This window comes from Aegilops tauschii, chromosome 7 (genome assembly GCF_002575655.3).
Source record: "Aegilops tauschii subsp. strangulata cultivar AL8/78 chromosome 7, Aet v6.0, whole genome shotgun sequence".
NCBI classification, from domain to species: Eukaryota; Viridiplantae; Streptophyta; class Magnoliopsida; order Poales; family Poaceae; genus Aegilops; species Aegilops tauschii.
In genome coordinates this window covers 243,260,058-243,276,049 of record NC_053041.3, presented here as the reverse complement: position 1 = coordinate 243,276,049, position 15,992 = coordinate 243,260,058, and the positions used below count along the sequence as shown (strand labels likewise).

The 15,992-nt window shown below is 43.5% G+C and overlaps 1 protein-coding gene across 1 annotated transcript; it reads left to right on the top strand.

The window, feature by feature from the left end:
- Nucleotides 1-4,577: 4,577 nt before the first annotated feature.
- LOC141027070 (uncharacterized) lies at nt 4,578-7,312 on the top strand. The gene is made up of 6 exons (XM_073503991.1): nt 4,578-4,626; nt 4,732-4,956; nt 5,293-5,762; nt 6,113-6,310; nt 6,433-6,549; nt 6,641-7,312. The coding sequence occupies exons 1-6, from the start codon at nt 4,578-4,580 to the stop codon at nt 7,310-7,312; spliced, it is 1,731 nt and encodes a 576-aa protein (XP_073360092.1).
- Nucleotides 7,313-15,992: the final 8,680 nt, after the last annotated feature.

The following is a 15,992-nucleotide window of genomic DNA, read 5'->3' as shown; positions in this document are numbered from 1 at the left end:
CATAATCCACCTCGATCATATTATGGCGGTGCCTAGGCGAAGCCCTGCGTCAGTAGCAACATCATCACCGTCATCATGCCGTCGTGCTGACGGAACTCTCCCGTGAAGCTCTGCTGGATCAGAGTTCGCGGGACGTCATCGAGCTGAACGTGTGTTGAACTCGGAGGTGCCGTACGTTTGGTACTTGGATCGGTTGGATCGTGAAGACATACGACTACACCAACCGCGTTGTGCTAACGCTTCCGCTTTCGTTCTACGAGGGTACGTGGACAATACTCTCCCCTCTCGTTGCTATGCATCACCATGATATTGCGTGTGCGTAGGAAATTTTTGAAATTACTATGTTCCCCAACAGTGGCATCCGAGCCAGGTTTTATGCGTAGATGTTATATGCACGAGTAGAACACAAGTGAGTTGTGGGAGATACAAGTCATGCTGCTTACCAGCATGTCATACTTTGGTTCGGCGGTATTGTTGGATGAAGCAGCCCGGACCGACATTACGCGTACGCTTACGCGAGACTGGTTCTACCGACGTGCTTTGCACACAGGTGGCTGGCGGGTGTCAGTTTCTCCAACTTTAGTTGAATCGAGTGTGGCTACGTCCGGTCCTTGTGAAGGTTAAAACAACACATACTTGACGAAATATCGTTGTGGTTTTGATGCGTAGGTAAGAACGGTTCTTGCTCAGCCCGTAGCAGCCACGTAAAACTTGCAACAACAAAGTAGAGGGCGTCTAACTTGTTTTTGCAGGGCATGTTGTGATGTGATATAGTCAAGACGTGATGAGATATAAATTGTTGTATAAGATGATCATGGTTTGTTAAAGTTATCGGCAACTGGCGGGAGCCTTACGGTTGTCTCTTTATTGCATAAGATGCAAGTACCATGTAATTGCTTTACTTTATCGCTATGCGATAGCAATAGTTGCAAAAGCAATAGCTGGTGAGACGACCATGTGACGACACGTTGATAAAAGATCAAGATGATGGAGATCATGGTGCCATGCTGGTAACAATGGAAATCATGATAGTACTTTGGAGATGGAGATCGAAAGCACAAGATGATGATGGCCATATCATGTCACATATTTTGATTGCATGTGATGGTTATCTTTTATGCATCTTATTTTGCTTAGATCGACGGTAGCATTATAAGATGTTCTCTCACTAAATTTCAAGGTATAAGTGTTCTCCCTGAGTATGCACCGTTGCGACAGTTCTTCGTGCCGAGACACCACGTGATGATCGGGTGTGATAAGCTCAACGTTCAAATACAACGGGTGTAAGACAGTTTTGCACACGCAGAATACTCGGGTTAAACTTGACGAGCCTTGCATATGCAGATATGGCCTCGGAACACTGGAGACTGAAAGGTCGAGTGTGAATCATATAGTAGATATGATCAACATAGTGATGTTCACCATTGAAAACTACTCCATCTCATGTGATGATCGGACATGGTTTAGTTGATTTGGATCACGTGATCATTTAGATGACTAGAGGGATGTCTATCTAAGTGGAAGTTCTTAAGTAATATGATTAAATTGAACTTTAATTTATCATCAACTTAGTCCTGATAGTATTTGCATAACTATGTTGTAGATCAATAGCTCGCGATGTTGCTCCCCGTTTATTTTGATATGTTCCTAGAGAAAAAAACTATGTTGAAAGATGTTAGTAGCAATGATGTGGACTTGGTCCGTGATCTGAGGATTATCCTCATTGCTGCATAGAAGAATTAAGTCCTTAATGCACCGCTAGGTGATGGACCTATTGCTGGAGCATATGCAGACGTTATGAACGTTTGGCAAAGCTCGGTATGAAGACTACTTGATAGTTTAGTGCACCATACTTTACGGCTTAGAACCAGGACTTCAAAAATGTTTTGAACGCCACAGAGCATATGAGATTGAAGGAAATATGCCCTAGAGGCAATAATAAAGTATTATTATTTCCTTATATCATGATAAATGTTTATTATTCATGCTAGAATTGTATTAACCGGAAACATAATACATCTGTGAATACATAGACAAACAGTGTGTCACTAGTATGCCTCTACTTGACTAGCTCGTTAATCAAAGATGGTTATGTTTCCTAGCCATAGACATGAGTTGTCATTTGATTAACGGGATCACCTCATTAGGAGAATGACGTGATTGACTTGACCCATTCCGTTAGCTTAGCACTCGATCGTTTAGTATGTTGCTATTGCTTTCTTCATGACTTATACATGTTCCTATGACTATGAGATTGTGCAACTCCCGTTTACCGGAGGAACACTTTGTGTGCTACCAAACGTCACAACGTAAATGGGTGATTATAAATATGCTCTACAGGTGTCTCCAAAGGTACTTGTTGGGTTGGCGTATTTCGAGATTAGGATTTGTCACTCCGATTGTTAGAGAGGTATCTCTGGGCCCACTCAGTAATGCACATCACTATATGCCTTGCAATCATTGTGACTAATGAGTTAGTTGCGGGATGATGTATTACGGAACGAGTAAAGAGACTTGCCGGTAACGAGATTGAACTAGGTATCGAGATACCGACGATCGAATCTCGGGCAAGTAACATACCGATGACAAAGGGAACAACGTATGTTGTTATGCGGTCTGACCGATAAAGATCTTCATAGAATATGTAGGAACCAATATGAGCATCCAGGTTCCGCTATTGGTTATTGACCGGAGAGGTGCCTCGGTCATGTCTACATAGTTCTCGAACCCGTAGGGTCCGCACGCTTAAAGTTACGATGACAGTTATATTATGAGTTTATATGTTTTGATGTACCGAAGGTTTTTCGGAGTCCCGGATGTGATCACGGACATGACGAGGAGTCTCGAAATGGTCGAGACATAAAGATTGATATATTGGACGACTATACTCGGACACCGGAAGTGTTCCGGAGAAGTTTCGGATAAAACCGGAGTGCCGGAGGGGTTACCGGAACCCCCCGCGGAAGTATTGGGCCTTAGTGGGCCTTGAGGGGAGAGAGAGGGCAGCAGCCAGGAGGTGGCGCGCCCCCTCCCATGAGGAGTCCGAATTGGACTAGGGAAGGGGGGCGCAGCCCCTCTTTCCCTTTCCCTCTCCCTCTCTTTCCTTCCCCCCCTCTCTTCCTAGTTGGACTAGGAAAGGGGAGTCCTACTCCTACTAGGAGGACTCCCCCCCTCTCCTTGGCGCGCCCAAAGGCAGCCGGCCTCCCCCTTGTTCCTTTATATACGGCGGCAGGGGGGCACCTCTACACACAATTGATATACGATATTTTAGCCGTGTGCGGTGCCCCCCTCCACCATATTACACCTCGATAATATCGTTGCGGAGCTTAGGCGAAGCCCTGCGTCGGTAGAACATCATCATCGTCACCACGCCGTCGTGCTGACGAAACTCTCCCTCAACACTCGGCTGGATCGGAGTTCGAGGGACGTCATCGAGCTGAACGTGGGCTGAACTCGGAGGTGCCGTGCGTTCGGTACTTGATCGGTCGGATCGTGAAGACGTACGACTACATCAACCGCGTTGTGATAACGCTTCCGCTTTCGGTCTACGAGGGTACGTGGACAACACTCTCCCCTCTCGTTGCTATGCATCACCATGATCTTGCGTGTGCGTAGGAATTTTTTTGAAATTACTACGTTCCCTAACAGTGGCATCCGAGCCTGGTTTTATGCGTTGATGCTATGCATGAGTAGGACACAAGTGAGTTGTGGGCGATATAAGTCATACTGCTTACCAGCATGTTATACTTTGGTTCAGCGGTATTGTGAGATGAAGCGGCCCGGACCGACATTACGCGTACGCTTACGCGAGACTGGTTTCACCGTTGGGAGCACTCATTGCTTAAAGGTGACTGGCGGGTGTCTGTCTCTCTCACGTTAGTTGAACCGAGTGTGGCTACGCCTGGTCCTTGCGAAGGTTAAAACAACACCAACTTGACAAACTATCGTTGTGGTTTTGATGCGTAGGTAAGAACGGTTCTTGCTAAGCCCGTAGCAGCCACTGGCGGACCTCCCCGGTGGGCAGGGTATGGCGCCTGCCACACCTTAATTTGGAGCAAAAAAAATTATACCTAGTATGCATCAATCGCTAGCAGAAAACTGCCTTGTCGCTGTTAATACACGTGATGGGCCGACGGCCCGACGCAGCGAGCGGCAAGATGGGCCAACACCCAGCCACGCGAGGCAGCAGGTTCGAGCGTCCACGGAGCGAGCAGAGACGCAACGCACGCACTCGACCACTCTGTTCTCTCCCCAGTCCCCACGACGCCAACCCTAATCCCAGCGGCGGCGGCGGCTGGCCAGGTCTCCAGCCTCCAGGAGTGGGCGGGGCAGCCAGCGGCAGGCAACGGCGAGTGACGGCGGCGGCGACTGGCCAGGTCTCCAGCCTCCAGGAGTGGGCGGGGCAGGCAACGGCGAGTGACGGCGGGGCAGCCAGCGGCAGGGCAGGCAACGGCGGCGCAGTCAGGGGGGCTAGAGGGCGGCGGCACCGCGGCAGCAAGCGGCGTCTCTAGCAGCAGCAACAGCAGTCCGGCCGGCGCAGTCATGGGCAGACGGGCTCACGGCCACATTGCCTGAATATGGAAAGGAAGAGGAAGGCAGTAGGAAATTCAAAGGAAAGGGGAGGAGGTGATTTCTCAATTTTCCTGAAATTGTGTTGCAAATTCTAGCAGTAGCTTGAAGCCTCAAATTCAGCAGGATTAATGTTGTGAACACTCTGATTGTGAATTGCAGATTTGAAAAGATATTTTGAAGTGCTTGGTAGTGGCAGCAGCTCGAAATCGAATCCAAGTACTCATGAAAGTGTCAATGTTTCGGCACATGCCACTCATCAAGATCAAGTGAGTTCGGTGCAAGTAGAGCATGAAAATTTGATGCAAACTGAACAAGTGGAAGAACAAACTACAGATTCTCTTGAAGCTATAGTGGAAGAGAATGCTGAAGTTCATGAAGTTGAAGGTATATCTGTTTTTAGTGAAGATTACATAAATGGTGATCCTGGACTTCGCATTCCACTTGATAGATTTGCCCCCAACATTAGAGATGATGTTAGATTTGCTTATATACGAATGGGTGCAACTCGACCAACTAGTTGCACTTTCCCCCCAAATAGAAATGGAAGATGCTTCCAGCCACAATGGTATAAGGACTTTGATTGGTTGGAATATAGTGTAACAAAGCATAAGGCCTATTGCTTCTATTGTTATCTTTTTAAGCATGACCGAATGGATGAAAAATTTGGGCATGATGTTTTCTCCAAATTGGGTTTTGACTGTTGGAAAGTTGCGGTTGCAGCATTCCGTAAACATGTTGGTGGGCCATGTAGCATCCACAATATTTCAAAAACAGCATGTGATGATTTTAAAAATCAAGGGGCAAGTGTGAAAAGTAAAGTTACAACTTACAGCAAAGGTTCACTAGTGAAGTATGAAACTCGTGTGGATACATCTTTGGGCATTGTAAGTTATCTAGCATTGCAAGGTGAACCATTTCGTGGACATGATGAATCCAGTACTTCTTTGAACAAGGGAAATTTTTTAGAGTTACTTGATTGGGTGAAAGAAAGAATTCCAGAAGTGAAGGTTGCATTTGATGAGCTATGCCCTAAGAATGCCAAAATGACTTCTGGAAAAATTCAAAAAATCCTTGCTAAACATTGTGCACAAGCGGTCACCAAGGCAATCAAAGAAGAGATGGGTGATTCTCTTTTCTCTGTTCTTATTGATGAGTGCCGTGATATATCGGTGAAAGAACAAATGGCCGTGGTAATTAGGTACATGTTTAAGTTTTTGAAGTGTATATGTGTTTTTTGATCATTTTGTTCTATGTAGAGTGGTCAACTAATTATATGACTTCCTGTAGGTATTTGAGCAAACAAGGAGAGACTATTGAACGCTTTTTAGGTATTAAGCATGTTCCGGACACAACATCTGCTTCTTTAAAGAAGGCATTATTGGAGGTTTTTGCTAAGCACGGTCTAGTTGTTGCACGACTACGAGGGCAAGGGTATGGTGGGGCATCTAATATGAGAGGAGAATTCAATGGCCTTCAGAAGTTAATTCGAGATGAGAACCCATATGCTTTCTATATCCATTGCTTTGCCCACCAACTGCAGTTGGTAGTTGTTGCTGTTTCGAGATGCTGCAAGGGTGTTGAGGATTTTTTTGAATATGTGACCATGATTGCTAATCTCAGTACTTCATCTTGCAAGAGGAAGGATAAATTGCTTGACAAGCAAAAAGAGGTTCTTTTGGATAAGATTAAGAGTGGTGAGATGCCAACGGGAAGAGGGAAAAATCAAGAAACATCCTTGGTCAGACCTGGAGATACAAGATGGGGCTCCCATTACACAACCTTATCTCGCATTGAATCAATGTGGGATGCAGTCATAGAGGTTTTGGGCATTGTTGAGGATGATGTGCGTGTTCCATGTAGGGCGGGAGGTTTGGTTCATCAAGCTTTGTGTTCATCTTGAAGATGATGCTAAAAATCCTTCGCATGACAAATGATTTGTCTCTTCTATTGCAAAAGAAGGATCAAAATGTTGTTCAGGTATGTGATGGATCATGCTATATGTATCTAGTCTGCTCGATATATTTTGTTCATGTAAACATTGTCTAAAATTGTAATTGTCTCATTTCAGGCAATGTCATTGGTTACAGATGTGAGAACACGTTTGATCAACTGGAGAAATAATGGTTGGGAGCCACTCTTGGAAGATGTCAAAGCCTTTTGCACCAAAAACGACATTCCGATACCAAATATGGATGACATCTTTACAAAGTGGGGAAAATCAAGAAAAGGTGGACGAAACAATGTCATGGCTGATCATTTTTTCCGCGTGGACACCTTCTATGCTGCCATAGACTCCATCACCATAGAGTTTGATCATCGTTTTAATGAGGTATCTTCGGAGCTGCTCCAGAACTTCTCTTGTCTTGACCCAAGAAACTCCTTTTCTAGGTTCAATGTGAATAAGCTTGCTAGACTCACAGAGATTTATCATGAGGATTTCTCAGATTACGAACGTGAACATATAGTTGATAACCTAGAGCTATTCATTATCCATATGAGAAGAATTGAAGACTTTAGAGCTTGTCATGATATTGCAAGTCTAGCTAAAAAGATGGTTGAACTTGAAAGGCATGTCATGTTTCTTGCTGTTTATCGCCTCATTGAGTTGGCATTGCTACTACCGGTAGCGACGGCAACAGTTGAAAGAGCCTTCTCATCAATGAAAATCATCAAGACTGAGTTGCGCAACAGGATGTCTGATGGCTGGCTTAATGACTTGATGGTGTGTTACATTGAGTGAGAGATCTTCAAAAGTATTGATCTTGGTAAAATTAAGGAAGATTTTCAGAAGGAGGGTAGGGCACTGCCATAACCTGGGTCTTCCCGACGCCATTAAATGCTTCATTATCGGTATGTTTTAGATAGTTTTCCTATTGAAACATGTCTACAATTTCATTGTATTTGGTTATTTGTTTGTAGTGTACAATTTCATTCCTTTGATTTGCATAAAGAAAAATCTTAGTGAGACTTCGCCCCACCTAATTTTTTTTTCGTGGTCCGCCTCTGGTAGCAGCCACGTAAAACTTGCAACAACAAAGTAGAGGACGTCTAACTTGTTTTTGCAGGGCATGTTGTGATGTGATATGGTCAAGACATGATGCTATATTTTATTGTATGAGATGATCATGTTTTGTAACCGAGTTATCGGCAACTGGCAGGAGCCATACAGTTGTCGCTTTATTGTATGCAATGCAATCGCCATGTAATTGTTTTACTTTATCACTAAGCGGTAGCGATAGTCGTAAAAGCAATAAGTTGGCGAGACGACAACGATACTACGATGGAGATCAAGGTGTCGCGCCGGTGACGATGGTGATCATGACGGTGCTTCGGAGATGGAGATCACAAGCACAAGATGATGATGGCCATATCATATCACTTATATTGATTGCATGTGATGTTAATCTTTTATGCATCTTATCTTGCTTTGATTGACGGTAGCATTATAAGATGATCTCTCACTAAAATTTCAAGATAAAAGTGTTCTCCCTGAGTATGCACCGTTGCAAAAGTTCTTCATGCTGAGACACCACGTGATGATCGGGTGTGATAGGCTCTACGTTCAAATACAACGGGTGTAAGACAGTTTTGCACACGCAGAATACTCGGGTTAAACTTGATGAGCCTAGCATATGCAGATATGGCCTCGGGACACGGAGACCGAAAGGTCGATCGTGAATCATATAGTAGATATGATCAACATAGTGATGTTCACCATTGAAACTACTCCATCTCACGTGATGATCGGACATGGTTTAGTTGATTTGGATCACGTAATCACTTAGATGATGAGAGGGATGTCTATCTAAGTGGGAGTTCTTAAGTAATATGATTAATTGAACTTTAATTGATCATGAACTTAGTACCTGATAGTATCTTGCTTGTCTATGTTAATTGTAGATAAATGGCCCGTGCTGTTGTTCCGTTGAATTTTAATGCGTTCCTTGAGAAAGCAAAGTTGAAAGATGATGGTAGCAATTACACGGACTAGGTCTGTAACTTGAGGATTATCCTCATTGCTGCACAGAAGAATTACGTCCTGGAAGCACCGCTAGGTGCCAGGCCTCCTGCAAGAGCAACACAAGAAGTTATGAACGTCTGGCAGAGCAAAGCTGATGACTACTCAATAGTTCAGTGTGCCATGCTTTACGGCTTAGAACCGGGTCTTCAACGACGTTTTGAACGTCATGGAGCATATGAGATGTTCCAGGAGTTGAAGTTAATATTTCAAGCAAATGCCCGGATTGAGAGATATGAAGTCTCCAATAAGTTTTATAGCTGCAAGATGGAAGAGAATAGTTCTGTCAGTGAGCATATACTCAAAATGTCTGGGTATAATAATCACTTGATTCAACTGGGAGTTAATCTTCCGGATGATAGCGTCATTGACAGAATTCTTCAATCACTGCCACCAAGCTACAAGAGCTTCGTGATGAACTATAACATGCAAGGGATGAATAAGACAATTCCCGAGCTCTTCGCAATGCTAAAGGCAGCGGAGCTAGAAATCAAAAAGGAGCATCAAGTGTTGATGGTCAGTAAAACCACTAGTTTCAAGAAAAAGGGCAAAGGGAAGAAGAAGGGGAACTTCAAGAAGAACAGCAAGCAAGTTGCTGTTCAGGAGAAGAAATCCAAGTCTGGACCTAAGCCTGAAACTGAGTGCTTCTACTGTAAGCAGACTGGTCACTGGAAGCGGAACTGCCCCAAGTATTTGGCGGATAAGAAGGATGGCAAGGTTAACAAAGGTATATGTGATATACATGTTATTGATGTGTACCTTACTAATGCTCGCAGTAGCACCTGGGTATTTGATACTGGTTCTGTTGCTAATATTTGCAACTCGAAACAGGGGCTACGGATTGAGCGAAGATTGGCTAAGGACGAGGTGACGATGCGCGTGGGAAATGGTTCCAAAGTCGATGTGATCGCCGTCGGCACGCTACCTCTACATCTACCTTCGGGATTAGTATTAGACCTAAATAATTGTTATTTGGTGACAGCGTTGAGCATGAACATTATATCTGGATCTTGTTTGATGCTAGACGGTTATTCATTTAAATCAGAGAATAATGGTTGTTCTATTTATATGAATAATATCTTTTATGGTCATGCACCCTTGAAGAGTGGTCTATTTTTAATGAATCTCGATAGTAGTGACACACATATTCAAAATGTTGAAGCCAAAAGATGCAGAGTTGATAATGACAGTGCAACTTATTTGTGGCACTGCCGTTTAGGTCATATCGGTGTAAAGCGCATGAAGAAACTCCATACTGATGGACTTTTGGAATCACTTGATTATGAATCACTTGGTACTTGCGAACCGTGCCTCATGGGCAAGATGACTAAAACACCATTCTCCGGAACTACGGAGAGAGCAACAGATTTATTGGAAATCATACATACAGATGTATGTGGTCCGATGAATATTGAGGCTCGTGGCGGATATCGTTATTTTCTCACCTTCACAGATGATTTGAGCAGATATGGGTATATCTACTTAATGAAACATAAGTCTGAAACATTTGAAAAGTTCAAAGAATTTCAGAGTGAAGTTGAAAATCATCGTAACAAGAAAATAAAGTTTCTACGATCAGATCATGGAGGAGAATATTTGAGTTACGAGTTTGGCCTACATTTGAAACAATGCGGAATAGTTTCGCAACTCACGCCACCCGGAACACCACAGCGTAATGGTGTGTCCGAACGTCGTAATCGTACTTTATTAGATATGGTGCGATCTATGATGTCTCTTACTGATTTACCGCTATCGTTTTGGGGTTATGCTTTAGAGATGGCTGCATTCACTCTAAATAGGACACCATCGAAATCCGTTGAGATGACGCCTTATGAACTATGGTTTGGCAAGAAACCAAAGTTGTCGTATCTTAAAGTTTGGGGTTGCGATGCTTATGTGAAGAAACTTCAACCTGATAAGCTCGAACCTAAATCGGAGAAATGTGTCTTCATAGGATACCCAAAGGAGACTGTTGGGTACACCTTCTATCACAGATCTGAAGGCAAGATATTCGTTGCTAAGAATGGATCCTTTCTAGAGAAGGAGTTTCTCTCGAAAGAAGTGAGTGGGAGGAAAGTAGAACTTGATGAGGTAACGGTACCTGCTCCCTTATTGGAAAGTAGATCATCACAGAAATCAGTTTCTGCGACACCTACACCAATTAGTGAGGAAGTTAATGATAATGATCATGAAACTTCAGATCAAGTTATTACTGAACCTCGTAGGTCAACTAGATCAAGATCCGCACCAGAGTGGTACGGTAATCCTATTCTGGAGGTTATGTTACTAGACCATGACGAACCTACGAACTATGAAGAAGCGATGGTGAGCCCAGATTCCGCAAAATGGCTAGAAGCCATGAAATCCAAGATGGGATCCATGTATGAGAACAAAGTATGGACTTTGGTTGACTTGCCCGATGGTCGGGAAGCCATTGAAAATAAATGGATCTTCAAGAAGAAGACTGACGCTGATGGTAATGTCACTGTCTATAAAGCTCGACTTGTTGCGAAAGGTTTTCGACAAGTTCAAGGGATTGACTACGATGAGACCTTCTCACCCGTAGTGATGCTTAAGTCTGTCCGAATCATGTTAGCAATTGCCGCATTTTATGATTATGAAATTTGGCAAATGGATGTCAAAACTGCATTCCTGAATGGATTTCTGGAAGAAGAGTTGTATATGATGCAACCGGAAGGTTTTGTCGATCCAAAGGGAGCTAACAAAGTGTGCAAGCTCCAGCGATCCATTTATGGACTGGTGCAAGCCTCTCGGAGTTGGAATAAACGCTTTGATAGTGTGATCAAAGCATTTGGTTTTATACAGACTTTTGGAGAAGCCTGTATTTACAAGAAAGTGAGTGGGAGCTCAGTAGCATTTCTGATATTGTATGTGGATGACATATTGCTGATTGGAAATGATATAGAATTTCTGGATAGCATAAAGGGATACTTGAATAAGAGTTTTTCAATGAAAGACCTCGGTGAAGCTGCATATATATTAGGCATTAAGATCTACAGAGATAGATCAAGACGCTTAATTGGACTTTCACAAAGCACATACCTTGACAAAGTTTTGAAGAAGTTCAAAATGGATCAAGCAAAGAAAGGGTTCTTGCCTGTACTACAAGGTGTGAGATTGAGTAAGACTCAATGCCCGACCACTGCAGAAGATAGAGAGAAGATGAAAGATGTTCCCTATGCTTCAGCCATAGGCTCTATCATGTATGCAATGCTGTGTACCAGACTTGATGTGTGCCTTGCTATAAGTTTAGCAGGGAGGTACCAAAGTAATCCAGGAGTGGATCACTGGACAGCGGTCAAGAACATCCTGAAATACCTAAAAAGGACTAAGGATATGTTTCTCGTTTATGGAGGTGACAAAGAGCTCATCGTAAATGGTTACATTGATGCAAGCTTTGACACTGATCCGGACGATTCTAAATCGCAAACCGGATACGTATTTACATTGAACGGTGTAGCTGTCAGTTGGTGCAGTTCTAAGCAAAGTGTCGTGGCGGGATCTACGTGTGAAGCGGAGTACATAGCTGCTTCGGAAGCAGCAAATGAAGGAGTCTGGATGAAGGAGTTCATATCCGATCTAGGTGTCATACCTAGTGCATCGGGACCAATGAAAATCTTTTGTGACAATACTGGTGCAATTGCCTTAGCAAAGGAATCCAGATTTCACAAGAGAACCAAGCACATCAAAAGACGCTTCAATTCCATCCGGGATTTAGTCCAGGTGGGAGACATAGAAATTTGCAAGATACATACGGATCTGAATGTTGCAGATCCGTTGACTAAGCCTCTTCCACGAGCAAAACATGATCAGCACCAAGACTCAATGGGTGTAAGAATCATTACTGTGTAATCTAGATTATTGACTCTAGTGCAAGTGGGAGACTGAAGGAAATATGCCCTAGAGGCAATAATAAAGTATTATTTATTTCCTTATATCATGATAAATGTTTATTATTCATGCTAGAATTGTATTAACCGGAAACATAATACATGTGTGAATACATAGACAAACAGTGTGTCACTAGTATGCCTCTACTTGACTAGCTCATTAATCAAAGATGGTTATGTTTCCTAGCCATAGACATGAGTTGTCATTTGATTAACGGGATCACCTCATTAGGAGAATTACGTGATTGACTTGACCCATTCCGTTAGCTTAGCACCCGATCGTTTACTATGTTGCTATTGCTTTCTTCATGACTTATACATGTTCCTATGACTATGAGATTATGCAACTCCCGTTTACCGGAGGAACACTTTGTGTGCTACCAAATGTCACAACGTAAATGGGTGATTATAAAGGTGCTCTACAGGTGTCTCCAAAGGTACTTGTTGGGTTGGCGTATTTCGAGATTAGGATTTGTCACTCCGATTGTCGGAGAGGTATCTCTGGGCCCACTCAGTAATGCACATCACTATAAGCCTTGCAAGCATTGTGACTAATGAGTTAGTTGCGGGATGAAGTATTACGGAACGAGTAAAGAGACTTGCCGGTAACGAGATTGAACTAGGTATCGAGATACCGACGATCAAATCTCGGGCAAGTAACATACCGATGACAAAGGGAACAACGTATGTTGTTATGCGGTCTGACCGATAAAGATCTTTGTAGAATATGTAGGAACCAATATGAGCATCCAGGTTCCGCTATTGGTTATTGACCGGAGAGGTGTCTCGGTCATGTCTACATAGTTCTCGAACCCGTAGGGTCCGCACGCTTAAAGTTACGATGACAGTTATATTATGAGTTTATATATTTTGATGTACCGAAGGTTGTTCGGAGTCCCGGATGTGATCACGGACATGACGAGGAGTCTCGAAATGGTCGAGACATAAAGATTGATATATTGGACGACTATATTCGGACACCGGAAGTGTTCCGGAGAAGTTTCGGATAAAACCGGAGTGCCGGAGGGGTTACCGGAACCCCCCGAGGAAGTATTGGGCCTTAGTGGGCCTTGAGGGGAGAGAGAGGGCAGCAGCCAGGAGGTGGCGCGCCCCCTCCCATGAGGAGTCCGAATTGGACTAGGGGAGGGGGGCGCAGCCCCTCTTTCCCTCTCCCTCTCCCTCTCTTTCCTCCCCCCCTCTCTTCCTAGTTGGACTAGGAAAGGGGAGTCCTACTCCTACTAGGAGGAGGACTCCCCCCCTCTCCTTGGCGCGCCCAAAGGCAGCCGGCCTCCCCCTTGCTCCTTTATATACGGGGGGCAGGGGGGCACCTCTACACACAATTGATATACGATATTTTAGCCGTGTGCGGTGCCCCCCTCTACCATATTACACCTCGATAATATCGTTGCGGAGCTTAGGCAAAGCCCTGCGTCGGTAGAACATCATCATCGTCACCACGCCGTCGTGCTGACGAAACTCTCCCTCAACACTCGGCTAGATCGGAGTTCGAGGGACGTCATCGAGCTGAACGTGTGCTGAACTCGGAGGTGTCATGCGTTCGGTACTTGATCGGTCGGATCGTGAAGACGTACGACTACATCAACCGCGTTGTGATAACGCTTCCGCTTTCGGTCTACGAGGGTACGTGGACAACACTCTCCCCTCTCGTTGCTATGCATCACCATGATCTTGCGTGTGCGTAGGATTTTTTTTTGAAATTACTACGTTCCCTAACAGAGATGTTCCAAGAGTTGAAATTGGTATTTCAAACTCATGCCCATGTCTAGAGGTATGAGACCTCTGACAGTACTTTGCCTACAAGATGGAGGAGAATAGCTCAACCAATGAGCATGTGCTCAGATTGTTTGAGTACTACAATTGCTTGAATCAAGTGGGAGTTAATCTTCCAGATAAGATAGTAATTGACAAAGTTCTCTAGTCACTATCACCAAGTTACTAGAACTTAGTGATGAACTATAATATGCAAGGGATGACGAAAGTAATTCCCAAGCTCTTCGTGATGCTGAAAGCGATGAAGGTAGAAATCTAGAAAAGCATCAAGTGTTGATGGTTGACAAGACCACTAGTTTCAAGAAAAGGGCAAAGGGAAGAAGGGGAACTTCAAGAAGAACGGCAAGCAAGTTGCTTCTCAAGTGAAGAAGCCCAAGTTTGGACCTAAGCCTGAAACTGAGTGCTTCTACTTCAAAGGGACTGGTCACTGGAAGCGGAACTGCCCCAAGTATTTGGCGGATAAGAAGGATGGCAAGGTGAACAAAGGTATATTGGATATACATGTTATTAATGTGTACTTTACTAGTGTTTATAGCAACCCCTCGGTATTTGATACTAGTTCAGTTGCTAAGAGTAGTAACTTGAAACGGGAGTTGCAAAATGAACACAGACTAGTTAAGGGTGAAGTGACGATGTGTGTTGGAAGTAGTTCCAAGAATGATATGATCATCATCGCACACTCCCTATACTTTCGGGATTAGTGTTGAACCTAAATAAATGTTATTTGGTGTTCGCGTTGGGCAAGAATATGATTTGATAATGTTTATTGCAATACGGTTATTCATTTAAGTTAGAGAATAGTTGTTATTCTGTTTACATGAATAAAACCTTCTATGGTTATACACCCAATGAAAATGGTTTGTTGGATCTCGATCGTAGTGACACACATATTCATAATATTGAAGCCAAAAGATGCAAAGTTAATAATGATAGTGCAGCTTATTTGTGGCACTGCCGTTTAGGTCATATTGGTGTAAAGCGCATGAAGAAACTCCATGTTGATGGGCTTTTGGAATCACTTGATTATGAATTAGTTGATGCTTGCAAACCATGCCTCATGGGCAAGATGACTAAGACTCCGTTCTCCGGAACAATGGAGCGAGCAACAGACTTGTTGGAAATAATACAGACTGATGTATGCAGTCCGATGAGTGTTGAGGCTCGCGGCAGGTATCGTTATTTTCTGACCTTCACAGATGATTTGAGCAGATATGGGTGTATCTACTTGATGAAACATAAGTCTAAAACATTTGAAAAGTTCATGTAATTTCAGAGTGAAGTGGAAAATCATCGTAACAAGAAACTAAAGTTTCTACGATCTGATCATGGAGGAGAATATTTGAGTTACGAGTTTGGTCTTCATTTGAAACAATGTGGAATACTTTTGCAACTCACGTCACTTAGAACACCACAGCGTAATGGTGTGTCAGAACATCATAACCGTACTTTATTAGATATGGTGCAATCTATGATGTCTCTTACCAATTTACCACTATCGTTTTGGGGTTATGCATTAGAGACAGTTGCATTCACGTTAAATAGGGCACCATCTAAATCCGTTGAGACGACACCATATGAACTGTGGTTTGGCAAGAAACCAAAGTTGTCGTTTCTTAAAGTTTGGGGTTACGATGCTTATGTGAAAAAGTTTCATCCTGATAAGCTCAAACCCAAATCGGAGAAATGTGTCTTCATAGGAT

Coding starts and splice junctions, on each gene's coding strand:
- LOC141027070 (XM_073503991.1), top strand. CDS start 4,578: ATGGAAAGGAAGAGGAAGGCAGTAGGAAATTCAAAGGAAAGGGGAGGA. Junction 4,627..4,731: donor TTCAAAGGAAAGGGGAGGAG/GTGATTTCTCAA, acceptor TGTGAATTGCAG/ATTTGAAAAGATATTTTGAA. Junction 5,763..6,112: donor TGAAAGAACAAATGGCCGTG/GTAATTAGGTAC, acceptor CACCAACTGCAG/TTGGTAGTTGTTGCTGTTTC.